Here is a 14819-nt window from a genome sequence, read left to right as displayed (position 1 = left end):
AACCTAAGCACTGAGCATGTTTATGAAAGAGAAATTCTGTAGGTCTCTTTTCTCAGTCCCTCAAAGTAAGTTCTGAGAAGTGAGATAGCCAGACTGAGAGAAGAAGTCCCATGCATTCCATTATCACTGTTCAAGGGCCAGCCCAGGTGCCAGTTGCAGGGACCAAGATCACTCTGGGTGCCATAAATCACAGAGTATCTGCAAGGTGAGTCAGGGTGACAACAGGCTGATGAAGAACAGGAGGCTTCAGGAAGAAGTTTTGGAGAAGTCTCAGGTTTCTATGACTGAAGATACTGAGCGAGGATATGGGTGTGTGCTTGGTGGGTGACGGAGATCAGAGAGGTGGTGTGCAGGACAGCTTGCACATCCCCAAATTTAGAAACAAAGATCATTCTCAGCCAAGTCAGTGCAGGAGCTGTTCTATGAGAGTAATTTCTCAAAGGGAAAGAAGAAACTCGATGTGACTACAAACCTCAGGATGAGTCAACTTTTAGACACTGGTTGCTAATTACTTCTCCTGTAGCAAAAAGGGGCAGTACTCCATTTTCATCCTTGCATATAAGATGTCAGGGAGGAAGTGATAGAAATGATAGAGATGATCTCTACTCCCACTGCTGGTGAAAAGGAAATTGCTGCAGATTTTCTAGAGAACAACTTGAAATTGGGTATCAAAAGCCTTATCTTTTGGCCAATTCTTGGAATTTATCACAAAGATACAATTATAAGCTTGCATGGCAGTGTTGTTTATTACATGGAAAAAAATGGAAATGATAGGAATTTTTGTTAGACACCATATAATGACAGGATATTCACATGATGGAATGTGATGGACCATGGGGTTTCAGAATGATGTTTAGTGACAGGGCAGGGGAGAAGTTTCCACTATATTTCAAATTATAACAGCTGCTTACAAAATAGTTTTCAGAGAATGAGAACACTCAAAAGCTATAGCAAAGTGTGTAATGATGCACACAGATATACAGAGGTGTACATGTGTGCTTACACACATAAACACATGTACATGATACACACCAAACCTTTAACATTGATTCTCTTTGGCCTGAGAGTTATCAGAACTAATTTCCATATCTGGCGATATTCTATGTTTCACATATTTTTAATTCATATGTAATCTTTGTTATTAAAATAAGTGTTAACTTAAAAATTGCAAGATTTAGCCAATACATCTGTCGGTATCATGAAAGACATTTTAGATAGACACTGGTGTGTGCACGTGTGTATAAAAATGGATATATAGATGCTTGTATGTGTATATAGGCACACATACACATTATCAGTGCCCTGTTAAAAACTTCTAATTATAAATGCATAATTTACTTTATATTTTCCACAAGTCAAACACATATAACATACATATAACTTCCTTCAAGTTACTTGTACTATCACTTAACGGATGCTGCCAATCACTATGCAAAAATGTGATTATGCTGCCTCCCAGTGGCCATTCCAAGAATAAGTGTATATATTACCAGTTATCCAACTTTCTCAGACCCTAGAGCTACACAATTTAGGAAGAAAGAAAATGAAAAACAACAATAAAAATCACTCTAAGAGATATTGGATTCATGAGTACTAAATGATACAGTTAGGACTTGAGCTTAAGTCAGCCTAACCCTAAGGTGCATGCTCTTTTCACTACATCATAGTCCCTTAATTCAAAGCAGTGCTTTCTGATGAAAATGTAAATGGAGTGTTAGCATTCATAAAGATATGCTGTTCTATTAAGAGAAGTGCTTTAAAACACATGTAATAAAGATGGTTATGAGATCTGTTTGTGCAGTAAACTTTGAGGAGAGTTTATTATTTTAAGGAATGGATGATAGATCTTCCATGATGCATGTAAAGAAGTATTTTAAAACAATGGTAATAACTAAACTTAAAAGTTCTGTACTCATTTGTTAGGAAAAGATCAGTGTGGGGTGTTTTTTTTTTTACTGTTTATTTATTTTTGAGAGAGAGAGACAGTGCATGAGCCAGGGAGGAGCAGAGAGAGATGGAAACAGAATCTGAAGCAGGCTCCAGGCTCTGAGCTGTCAGCACAAAGCCAGATGCAGGGCTCAAATCCATGAATCTTGAGAGATCATGACCTGAACCAACATCAGACACTGGTGCCCTGGTGTGTGGGTGTGTTTTTTTTTTTTTTAAGTGAAGACATGTGTTTGTCATTTTTAAATGCATTTAGGGTAGTGTTTTAAAACACATGTAATGAAGATCTTTATAAAAGTTGTAAAAAATATGAGTTTCTCAAAATAAAAATAGCACAGGTAAATACATATTGTGTAAAGGTGACCATGCAGAGTGGAATGCAGTACATGACTCTGTCCAGTGCTTTCACTACATCAGTGCATTCTATGACCCCCAGTAGCACAATACTCAGCACAGTAAAATGTCTCTTATTACAGGCAAACGCACAGTGATCTTGGGTGGAATGACAGCCAGGTTTTCAGAGACAGGCAGAAGTCTGTGGTACTAGCAGAGTCTGCCTTGTAGTAAGTTCTTTCTTGCTTATGGTTTCCTACACAAGAAACTAAGAGAGACTTGCTCTTCTGCCAGAGCCCAAAGACTAGGAAAATATGCCCTAAAGTGGGCCTCACTGTGCATCTCCCAAGAGTTTGAACTATTAGAAGATATGGGAGAGGGACATCTGGGTGGCTCAGTTGGTTGAGTGTCCGACTTTGGCTCAGGTGACAATCTCACGGTTCGTAGGTTCAAGCCCTGCCTCTGGCTCTATGCTGACAGCTCAAAGCCTGGATCCTGCTTCAGTGTCTGTCTTCATTTCTCTCTCTCTCTGCCCCTCCCCTGCTCATACTCTCTCTCTCTCTCTTTCTCTCTCTCTCTCTCTCTCTCTCTCTCAAATATAAATAAGCATTAAAAAATTTTTAAAAAGAAGATGTGGGGGACAGGGAGATGAGAATAGGTCATTGTCTTCCAATTTATGTGCTCATAAAAGAACATGGATCACCAGATTTGGCATGCTCCCTGAGAGACGTGGTAGTCCTATATCACATGGGCTTGCTGGGTGATGGAATTGGGACATGCTGCAAGTGAGGACAACCACAAGTTCTACCCAGGAAATAGAACAATTAGCAAGGCTGGCCAGAAGGACAAGTCATTCAGTCCCTAGATAGACTAATGTCAAGCTCTGGGCTCTGCACCTGTTCTCTCTTCAGCCCTGCAAGGGAAGGCCCAGGAAAACTGCTGCACTGAGGTTCCCTTTGAGGATTCCTGGCCACTTGTCTAATGTCTGAAGTACAACTCTAGGGATGATTCTATAAAATGTATCACTCTGTTTGCCAAAAGACTGTCCTCAAACAAATTGTTTAGTACTCTATTAAGTGTCCTCTCCTTGAGGGTCCAACAGGAAATATTTGTTTGTACTCTATGGAATTATCCTGAGCAGCTGATGATTTTTACCTTTACATCCTATAAACAGATGACCCATTGGTGGTAGAAAGTTCTTTAGAACCAAAATTGACAATGACTTCCAGGAAAACACCTAAGGTTTTTGGCACACATTTGGGGAGTGTGTATCTCAGAATACTACTTTACTATTCAAATGATATCTGGACCATGGAGAAGATTTTACACAAAAACCATAATCTGCATGGAGTTATTTTTAGAGGTTGGTAACAGTACTTTATTAGATATTTGTCTCAGTGCATCACAGGAACCCTAATTTGTTCTACACTTTCATATTTCATCCTTTTCACTAGGTCTCAAGTTTGAACAAAAATGTAAAAAAAATATAGTTTTAGCTGGAAAATGTACTAAATTTTTTATATTCCTTCCAATGTTTGGTATCATAAGTAACATAATAATAGAAATCTTTGCCCATAAAGCTTAGTCTATATTTCTAATTATTTCCTTAAGATGGACATTACATGGGAATTCCTGGATCTAAGTATATCATTGGTTTTGCAAGGCTTGACAGGGGTGACTCAAGTGCTAACCAGAAAAGCTGTAACAACAAAGGGGTGGGGGCACTGAGACACCACTGGCCTTTTGATTGGTCACATCACACTGTCTTTGCCAAATCAATAGGTAAAATGCCATCAAATTATAGCTATAGTTCTTTCACATTAAAATTCATAACACTTTCAACTGGAACTATTTCCACATTCCAAATGTATATGACTGGAAGAGAAAACTCATTATCAACTTTGAAAATCATTAGCAGACTTCCTCTACATAAACAATGAAAAATTCTACTGCTGACAAGTTGCTCTGGTTCTCACTGTCCTCCTTCTGTGGATGACATTTGACAAGAGTAAGAAAAAGGCTATTATATGTTAAGTAATGTTGCAACCCTCCAATTTTCAAATGTGGTGGATTAAACAAGGAAATTGCTAAGACTGAATTCAAATTCCTGCTGCCTTTCTCACTAGCTATGTGACCTTGGGCTGATTATCAAACCTTTCTGAGCCTTGTTCCCTTTTTTGGTTAATGGAAATGGTGTCACCTAGTGGCCATGCTGTTTGAGGACTGAAGGACCTGTGAATTTGCCAGGTACACAGACACTCAGTAAGAGGCCCTTCTGCTACCTCTTCCCCCTCTAAACAAGGAGCCTACCTCACCACCCTGTTTGAGCAATCATAGTCTTGGATCCAAATATAATCTTTTAGTGATACAAACCAGATGTGAACCACGGACAATAACCTGTGAGGACTAGGGATATTTTTATTCTATGAACAGAGTGAAGGTGCACAGCAGGCTCACATGGTGCCCCCACATTAACGGCATCTAATCATTCATCCCAACTGGCATCTTCCAAGATCTGGGACTCTTCACACCTACCCTCTGCTCACAAGGCTAAACAAAGTACCCTTGGATTCACTGCACAGACTACCTTTTACAAGAATGATGACCAAGGACTAATTTTCACCACTTGAGATATTTTGTAGCTTTTCAACATACTTCTCTGCATGGAAAAGGCACTGTCCTGGGGCACTGATGTTCACAATGCATGCTTCATCCATGGGCATAACATGTTCAAGATCAATGTAGGGAAAAGGAAAGAGTGAGAAATGGAACAAAATGCTATGGTATGTATTACAAGCTCATTTACCAAAATCCTTATTGGACTGTTATATAAAAAAATTGCTGTCAAATAGGTTTGGGACACAATGTATCAAACATTCCTCAGGACATATGTTAGGACATGCAGCCTCAGAAGATGACAGCATCAATGTTATTTCCACTATGATGACTTCTTTTAAATATGAAGTTTATTGTGAAGAATTCTAAGTAAGGAATTTCAATAATTCTCATATAAATACATGCTGTTTTTAAATTTTTATTTAGCTTTAGTGCTTTTTAATTCTTTTGACTTCAAATAATCTTTTCTTGAAAAATACTTAGGCCCACCATGGAAACTGAAAAGCTATGAAAGAGACTTTCTTGCCAGTCAATTTATTGATTTACTCAGATGCAATGAATAATTCAGAACAACAACAACAAAAATGACTACTGATCATTTTAAATTAGGAATACTAAAATTTAACCTCAGCATTGGAATGTTATCAGAGCCTATGAGAAATGGGCTTTTACAATTTACAAGAGTGCACAACTGCAATAAGAAAGGACCCCCATAGAGGGTTTTAAATAAAAATTTTATAAAATAAAATCTCCCTAGCTTACATTATTCTGGGTCACTCTCTCAAAGATGTTTTCGATCTTAAACCAAATAAACAAGTGGACCTATAGCAAACACATGGGCCTATAGCAGTTCAAGGAAATAAGCTATATGGACATCAGTATGGGCAGGTCAAAAAGTAAAAATCACCCAAAGCACGCATATGCGCGCACACACAGCAATTTTTGAACTCAGTAGGCTGCGGGACCCTTGGGGCGAGTCTGGTGGCTACGTTTGCCCTGCAATGCTCCCCTGGCCAGACACGCTGCCACCACCCCCCCTCCCCGCCCCACCCACCACTCAACCTCAAGCGCTGCACCAGGGTCTGGGCTAAGCCATCGCCACAGTGCTGTGTGCGCCCTCTCCCCACACTGTGCCGGCTCACCGCATGGTGTAGAGCAGCGTGCCATCGTCCTCCAGCCTCAGCAGCTTGTTGGGCGTGGTCATATTGTGGGCGATGGACTTCTTCCCGTTGTGAAAGAATGTGTCTGGGGTCCAGATTTTGCTGGCGAGAAGATTGTTGAGAGGGAGGCGCTGCATGGGCCCTTTAAACCGAAGCCTTTCATCTTTCCAGCTTTGTCGGAAAAACACATCTATGGTATATTCCTAATGCAAAGGAAGGCAACCAGGTGATGCCTTAGTAGAGAAGGCCCTTAGGGGAGCTGGTTCAGTGCCTATTTAGAATGATCTGGGCGGGGCCATGCCCTGAGACCTACCATTTCCGTGTCGGATACTGGGCCAAAGCTGGTAACGTAGATGTCCGTCCGCACCTGAGTGATTCGCTCTGAAACACAGACACAGGTTCCTGCCTAGGCACCGAGCTCACATGGAACCACCCGTCATAGCGTATTTATGTCCTTAGTCCTGTAACCAATTCATTCTTGGCAATCAGAGGGCTTTTATAATGTGTTTTTTAAATTTGGAGGACTAGACTAACACCAAATGAAATCAAACTGCTCCAAATTATAGCAGGAACTAACATATCCATCATGTAAGGAAAGGGTCTTAGCTCTCATTACACTTCTTGCCCCTTTGGGGGCAGTCGTGAACAGAGCAGAGAGGGATCCTGGTTCTTTGGCCTTGATTGGTCTTTAGTTTCCTCCTCCGTAAACCTGGAACAGTAATTCCAACCTCACAGTGCCTAACCTCACTCTCCTACAAACAGCTGCTTTCCAAAGGGTTAGGCAATTGTGATGAGGGGATAAGATTTAAAAGAATCTCTAATCAAAACTGCAGTACTAGGTGTTCTCTGAGGAAAGGATGTGTGACTTGGGACAAGACCACTTGAAAAGGAAGACCCACTTCCTTATATGTCACCTTATATGTCATTTTGAATTGTTAGAAATTTCTATCATGAGAGACTATTATAACAATTAAAATTATTAAAATATATATGGCAATAAAAGTAGCTAATAATATTGAGGGGAAATTTGTGTATGTGTTCCTTGGGCATCACCTTGCAACACCCTGTGGTCATGAATGAGGACAATAGACTATACTACAGTCCACCATTAATAACCCCAAACCACTGGATGGTATCACCACTGACTCAGAGCTTCAGGGGGCAGGGCTTTTTCTCCCTGCATCTCATTGTGTGGTAACCATATATGTTACCACATACCAAATACATGGTGTGTATTTATATGTGTGCAGGTGTACTTCTTAATTTAAGGTATGGTGCTGTGTGCTTTCGGCACCTGTCTTCCCACTGAGATGCCTGCCCCAGCAGGCAGCCCCTTTGGCTCTATGTGGTGTCCTAAGGATCCTGCTCCACAGGAGTGTGACACATCCTGGGTGAATGAGAGAATATTGTATAGCAACAACTCATTGATTCTCTACGTGTTTTGATCCTTGTGGATGTGTTCAAAGGGACAGAGGCTGCTGGACACAGGAGACCCAGGGACATAACTCAGAGGGTGGAGTAAGGGGGTGTCAAGGAGGCTTTGTGGACTTTTCTTTGCCAAAAAGGTAGAGAATGGCAACTCATGCTTTAAGTGAATCTCCCTGTTAGAAATGTAATAATGAAGGGGCACCTGGGTGGCTCAGTCGGTTAAGCGTCTGACTTTGGCTCAGGTCATGATCTAGCAATTTGTGAGTTTGAGCCCCGCATTGGGCTCTGTTCAGATGGTTCAGAGCCTGGAACTTGCTTTGGATTCTGTGTCTCCCTCTCTCTCTGCCCCTCCCCTGCTTGCACTCTGTCTATCTCTTCCTCAAAAATAAATAAACAAAAATGTAATAATGGAAAAGAACTACTTTTTCCTCTAAGAATGTAGTTGTTAGAGGGTCTCAAACTTACTTAATGGAGTAAGTTCAAATGCACTACATCTAAATGGACTCGAGTCAATGGCATTGCAAATGCCTGGAAACAGCACACAATTCTCAGCACAAAATTAAGCTGTGCTAAATTGAACCCAGAAAGTGCATTTTGCTATCCACTTATTTTTATCAATTTCCATGGGGTTAAAGTAAATACAATGATTAGTGAAAAGATTAAACATAATATATAAGATGGAAAGAACAATTTCATTAAACAGTGTATTTGTGAAAAAGACTTGCATCAGTACAAGAGTAGGAAGTTGGTTATAAATTATTTCTTAACTTAAGGTAGTGTTGGCTTTAGTAACACCTAAGAACTGGTTCCTCCTTAAATGAAGCAGAATGGATGTTGGGGGTGGGGCAGCGCCTGGGTGGCTCAGTCAGTTAAGCAGCCTGGGCTCAGGTCATGATCTCTCGGTCTGTGAGTTCAAGCCCCGCGTTGGGCTCTGTGCTGACAACTCAGAGCCTGGAGCCTGTTTCAGATTCTGTGTCTCCTTCTCTCTGACCCTCCCCTGTTCATGCTCTGTCTCTCCCTGTCTCAAAAATAAACAAAACATTAAAAAAAAAAGAATGGATGTTAGGATTATCTAAGGAAAAGGGAGTTTGCATGGAGACCACATCCCCCAGCTTCTTGTACCTAGGTAATGAATATAAAGGATGTAAGAACCTTGGCAACAACTATCAGTTTAAACTCTGGCAAAAAGCTCCTTAATGAATTGGTTGAATCACAGCAGATGTGAGCTTGAGACTGAGTGTAAGCTTTTTCTGGGGTCTAGCAGGCTGCAGCTGAGAACCCACTCACCTCCAAGGCCAGGCCGCAGTCTATTGTCATAGCCATCCAAGAGCCCATCCAAGATTCTGGTAAATATTGTGATGTTGTCATTGGTCTCATCTTTTACTGAACTGGTTGGCATTTGTGAAAAGCTTTTTAACAGAGAAACAAGAGTTAAAACTTGCATTAAGAATTTAAAAATTCTTCTCAAAATACAGAAAACAAAAACATAATATGGTGACTTGTCTTGGAGGGAAGGCACCTGAAAACAGTCTCTTCTACTAATCCAGGATATTGTTTTTCATAAATAAGCCTTAATTCTTGAATTTCCAGAGAGTGTGCTGGCTCTGGGCTGTTCGTCCTGACATCATGCTCAAAAATCCATCCTTCCCTGATTCAGAGGCACAGTGTAGCCATTTTTAAAACAATAGCCACTATCCATAGACTAGCAGAACCTAATCCACTCTTAGGGGATTTCAGAAGTTTGGTTTAAATACTGAAAAACTGAGTCTTCATATTAGTGAATCACCTGTGATGAGCAGTGGGGTGTGGAGAGGACATTCAAAATCTATGCAATCTGAAAGATAAGATTGTTGGGCCCAAATTTCACTGCATCGCTAATTGGGAACATTTGTGCTATGAGGAATATGCAGAATATGGTGATAGAAACAATCATATGGTGATAGAAACAAAAGTTTATGAAATCTCTCTGGGCTTCCCTACTCATCAGCACTGCCTGTTGCTGGCACATTCAGGTCCAGACAAAACAAAGCACATGACCCAGGAGCCATGAGGTGTAAAGACCAGTCTGAAAGCCCTTATTAGGGTTTACCCAGAATTGCCTCAGATAAGGGACTCGAGAAGCACAGTATTCTGAATGACCCAGTATGTCAGACTTATAGTAAAACCCCAAGAAAAGCAGGCTGAACCTTCAAAGAAAAACCCAAGAACAATTCTGGTTTTCCCAATTGAGTGAAGTTATCCAGGCCCCAAAAGTTTATGTAGATGGGGCAAATGGAAATGAGAAACTGCCCTCTGCAGATGTGGGTAAACTGAAGAAGTTACTTGGGAGGGAAAGAAAGTCACCGGTCTAGAAGATGGTAATACACCTCAGAAACATGGATCGCACCACAGGATTCTACAGCTGCTTTCAAATCTTGCAAAAAGCGAGATGTTTGGAATTTTCAAGAACTCAACATACACATTTGGTGTGGATGCAAGGAGAACTTATGCAGCTGAAAGCCAGCTGTGGGCCCCAGGAAGTTAGAATCCTTGGCGCTTGGGAGAAGAACAGGAGACCCCTAGAACTTCTCTGAAGTGCCTGCTGTGGTACCCCAGCTCTCCATGTGACTATTTCTTTTCCATAAATTGTCTGAAATGAGAGTGAGACTGACCATCAGCAGTTGGCTGCTGAGAGTAGAATTGATGTGTGCTTGCCCCACCCAGTTCTTGAAACTTGGGTCATTTTTATCGATTGCATCTAAACAAATCAATTCTTTACTGCTCTGAAGCTATTCCGTTTTGAATGAGAGAGTATAAAGTTCTTTTGATCTAATTTTCACATCATCATTAACTGCATATAATTGAATCTCTAACAAGCTAAAATTCAGTCCTGTTCGTATGCAGCCCATGGATACAATATTTTACTCTGGGACTTAGTGTTTGAAAATATTAAATTCCCTTTTCTCTGACATCCGCTGTAGTTTCACACTTTAGAATGATGAAGAACTCAGTCTCACAGACCTAATACCTGGACAAAAGGCCTTAATACTGCCTTCCAGATTTGTGAAAGAAAGAAACAGTGATATTTTGCATTTGCCCAGTTGTGTAAACTGCTCAAACGACATCTGGCCTCACTGTCCACCTCGTACGATGTTCGTAACTTTTATCAGTAGGTTTGGTCATTCAATTCTAAGCTATGTCTAAATGTCCAGTTTGGGGGCAGGGCCAGTCTTCACTGGCTCTCTAACTTAGAATAGAGGGGAGAGCATACACACTAGCAGAAAAAGTATATTACTTCCATGTGCAATCTACAAAGGACAAACTTGTAGAAACATAGTAGAACGGTGGTTACCAGGGGCTGAGTGGGGGAAATGGGATGTTGTTCAAAGGGTATACACTTTCAACTAGAAAATGATTACATTCTGGAGATCTAATGTACAGCATAGTGATTATGGTCAACAATATTGTATTATAAGCTTCAAATTTTCTAAAAGATTAGATCTTAAATGTTCTCACCACAAAAAAGAAATGATAATTATGTGACATGATGGAGGTATAAGCTAAGGCTACATACTGTAATATATAAATGTATTAAATCAACACATTATACTATCAATTATATTTCAAAAATTTTGATTAAAAAATAACATCACTATCAGAAAAAAAGAAAAGAAAAATCATACCAATGTTTCAAATATATTTTTCTATGTTATTTATTACCTGTTGTGAAATGTTCTCAAATTACATTTGATCCGAACAGCCTGAAGAGTATTAGGAGACAAATACTTAACTACATCACTGACCATTTGAGATATTCCCAACACTGTCCACTTGTGGGGGTCATCTCCATGACCACTGCTTTCCTTGGCCCTCTGATGCACTGCTTCACCACAGTTTCAAAGAAACACAATCCCATTTGGCTCTGAATCCTACTTCACAAATACCCAAATCATTGCCAATATCAATCCACTAGGATGCAAAGCTTAAGAATCCCAAATCTCACCTTCTACTTATTAGCCAGAATTTTTTTTAAAGGTGGGGGGGGGAGGGCTATTTATACCCCTTCACACATCATTACAGTTTTATTGGAAAAGTTTCAATATGTGCCCTATTCTGACATAAGTGCTTCTTGTACTTATCTGTGGGCCTATTCATGATAGAGCTATGGCTGGGGTTTGCTGTGGCTTCTCTGTATTTACTGAGGATAGGACCCAGGAGGTAGGAAACGAGTTCTAAAAGAATCTCTGAAAATGCTTTTCAGAGGAGTCGAGGTTTTCTCTCAGGACCAACTGGTAGCCCTTCTCAGGTCATAGGTCATCCTAAAAATGACTAATTTGCAGCATGTGGTTATGAAATGCACCATTTCCACAATCATGGAGACAAAGGCCCTTTTTGTATCACAGAAAGCAAATGATATGCCTACACACAGGAGAATCTCACAAATGTCTGGCAAACTTACCTGTTCCTCTCTCAAGGTGCATAATCTTCCAGGGCTGCTTCTAAGGTACAGAGTAACTTTAGCTTGCTTTGTTCCATTTTGATTAGTTGAAGCCACTTGAAACCAAAATAATACAAAAACACTGGGCTATGCCTTCAATGAGCAATAATGCAAAGTTACATCTATGAAATCTCTGGGTAGAAACACAAGACTCCCTCATCTCTTTGAACACTCACTCCACTTAGGTTCAGAAGGCAGGCTTGAGCTTGCCGACATTCCATTTCAGAACTGTATTGAGTATAACCAAAGAACTCTGCTGATCCTTAGGTCAACTGTAAATACACAATTGCTTCAAAGATAAGCTCAGCTCTCTGGGGGAATGGATTTTTGTGAGCTGAAACAAAATCCATTATTACTGACAATAACCTTGGACATAATAGAAATACTTGAAAATTTTGGCAGCTGACGCTTCAGTATTAGGATTAATTAGATTCTCTTAAAATATGAATTGTTTCCTTATATTTAGTGCATATTGTCTATAAAAACATGTCACATTTAGTCCATGTGAATAGTTCCAACACTGCCAAATTACTGATGTTCCAGAAAGGGAGTCCTAAAGGAAACGCAGAACCAACCATACTTGTTAAAACACCCTGATTTCCTTGCTCAAATATTCGTTCTTACAAAAGATGCTAGGACATGATCTCTAAACTTAAACACTTTTCCAATTATTTTAGCCTGAAAAATAAGGAAATTAGGTCACTAAGCCCCATATTCTAGCCTGAGAAAGGAAGGTGGTAATTGTTAAATGGGCAGGGACATGGGTGGGCACAGTAGGACAGCAGAGTGAAGCTCAGAGGTGTGGAAGGTCTTCTCAAAAAGCTACACAATGGTACCCCATTAGATAAGTTCTGGACTGTTCAGACACTTAGGAGGTGAAGTGGAGAATGAGAAATTAAAATAAATTTCGTCCACTAGTGGGTTTAACACACTGTTTAAGAAAAATAAACATGAATGTCTTCAGAAAGGGTAAACTCTTGCTATTGTGCAAATTTTCCACTTTTCCCAGTTGTCTTACATCTGACTTCTTCAAGGCATTTGATTTTGGACTCCTGCATTAGCTTCATTCTGATTTCTAGGCCCTAGAGATTTGGCTTTAATTGCTCCCTGAGAAACAGCTACGGGTATTATTATTATTTTTTTTAAGATTCCCAAGTGATCCTCATGTGCAGCCATAGTGGAGAGCAACTGCTATAGGACTATCTAGATTGGAAATGGAAAGGATGGTTTGTAAGCCAAGTGCCAGAGTGACTATAAATGACCTCAGAGAGCTTCTCTCCTCCATTACATCTTCAAGAGGCTGTATGATGAGCTCAGTGCTTATTCCAACAGCTCAGGCCAACAAATGTATTTGGGATGTCAATCATGTATGTTCCTGGTGTTGTAGTAAGTACCAAGGATGTGAAGATGACAAAGATGGTATCCCCAACCTGTCAGACAGAGCTGTGTTCTAAGAGAATCAGTCATGTTCGCAGAGGATTTCAATAGTACATCATAGATGTAGGGATCTATGTGATACATAGGACATTCTAGGAAAACAAAGGAAAGAGAAGGAGCTATGTACAGTGCTAGAGGAGGAGAAGAGAACTAACCTGAGACTTTAAACATGAAGATCTAGTCTCAAGCTAAAGAAGGAGATATTGAAGGGGTTGTGAGCAGTGGCCTCAGGGTAGGAAATGATGATGTTTGCAGAGGGTAGTAAAGAACCTTGGTGAGTAAAGTAATGCATGTCAGTGGAGAGCAGCACATATCAAACCATAAAGGACTTCACATGCCATGTTGCACTCCTAGGGTCAGTCCTGAAGGTAGTGGGAGCTTCAAAGCAGTTAGACAGGGGTCACTTACTTTACCTGTGGCTCCTGGGCACTTTGCACATGATGGACTTGGCAGGGGCAAGGCTAGAGGCATGGAGGCCAGTTACCCAGGAAATTGCAATGGTGATAGAGATGTGGTTGCTGGAGCCACCAGCAAGGTTTCTTAGGGAAGATGTGGGGAGGAGTCTGAGCAGAGCAGGATAGGGAATCCCAAACAAGTTACCCCCCAAATCAGACAGTTACCACACAGAGTTAACCCTATAGTAGAATCCATGCATTGCTCTGAAAAGTGAGTTGCATTATTAATTTAATCTCAGAGTAATTTTGTTCTTGAGGAACTGTGAAGGATTTTACTCCAATATAACTTTATCTCAGTATTATAATTTCTAATAATAATAATAACAACAACAATATGTTGCAGATTCCATCTTTAAAGGTATTTCATTTTCCAAATAATGCCTGATGAGGTCTTATTTTGGCATTTAAAAGGGTACAAGTTCAAGAGTTATGTCACCCTTTCTGGGGTTTAGAAAAGTCTGTTGAGTAATGTACCACAAATGGTGCTATTGAAGGCTAGGAGTGATGCATTTCTTTGTGATGTTATCTCTGCTTATATTGACAGCCATTTTTGATTTATATAAAATGGGATCCATAATGGCAATGAACTTACTTTGGGAATGGAACTAAGTTGCTTTTAAGTGGCAGCTTCCCTGTCTTCTTAAATTGCATTTCTTTCTGCATTCTTTCCACAGCATTTAATTACTTCTAAGAAATGTATCTTCAGTTTATTTGCTTGTCACTTTAATCTCATTAAATAAGTACCTCTAAGTGGCACCATTGTGTGATGTTTCCCTGAGACATCTAAATTTCCACTGCACACCACTTTAACCATTTGAAAAACTATATAAAAGAAAATAACAAACATGGTGAACACTAGCTACACAATGAGTCAATCTTAAGTTTCCAAATAAGAGTTGTCCCCTCTTGTGGTGGAAACATGGACTTGAAATGTGTCTCATGTGGACGAAGTCATGGCCATGAAAC

General features: G+C 40.2%; 1 protein-coding gene across 2 annotated transcripts in view; it reads right to left on the bottom strand.

The window, feature by feature from the left end:
• GABRA5 (gamma-aminobutyric acid type A receptor subunit alpha5) overlaps window positions 1-14819 on the bottom strand; it is a 79507-nt gene that overhangs the window by 57287 nt on the left and 7401 nt on the right. For both annotated transcript variants that reach the window (XM_047864613.1, XM_047864614.1), the window contains exons 2-4: window positions 8772-8893; window positions 6370-6437; window positions 6039-6259 (exon numbers count right to left, since the gene is read on the bottom strand). In XM_047864613.1, the coding sequence (XP_047720569.1) occupies window positions 6039-6259; window positions 6370-6437; window positions 8772-8893 (411 nt within the window). The remainder of the gene's footprint in view (window positions 1-6038; window positions 6260-6369; window positions 6438-8771; window positions 8894-14819) is intronic.

Source organism: Prionailurus viverrinus, chromosome B3 (assembly GCF_022837055.1).
Source record: "Prionailurus viverrinus isolate Anna chromosome B3, UM_Priviv_1.0, whole genome shotgun sequence".
NCBI classification, from domain to species: domain Eukaryota; kingdom Metazoa; phylum Chordata; class Mammalia; order Carnivora; family Felidae; genus Prionailurus; species Prionailurus viverrinus.
This window is presented reverse-complemented; position numbering and strand designations above follow the sequence as displayed.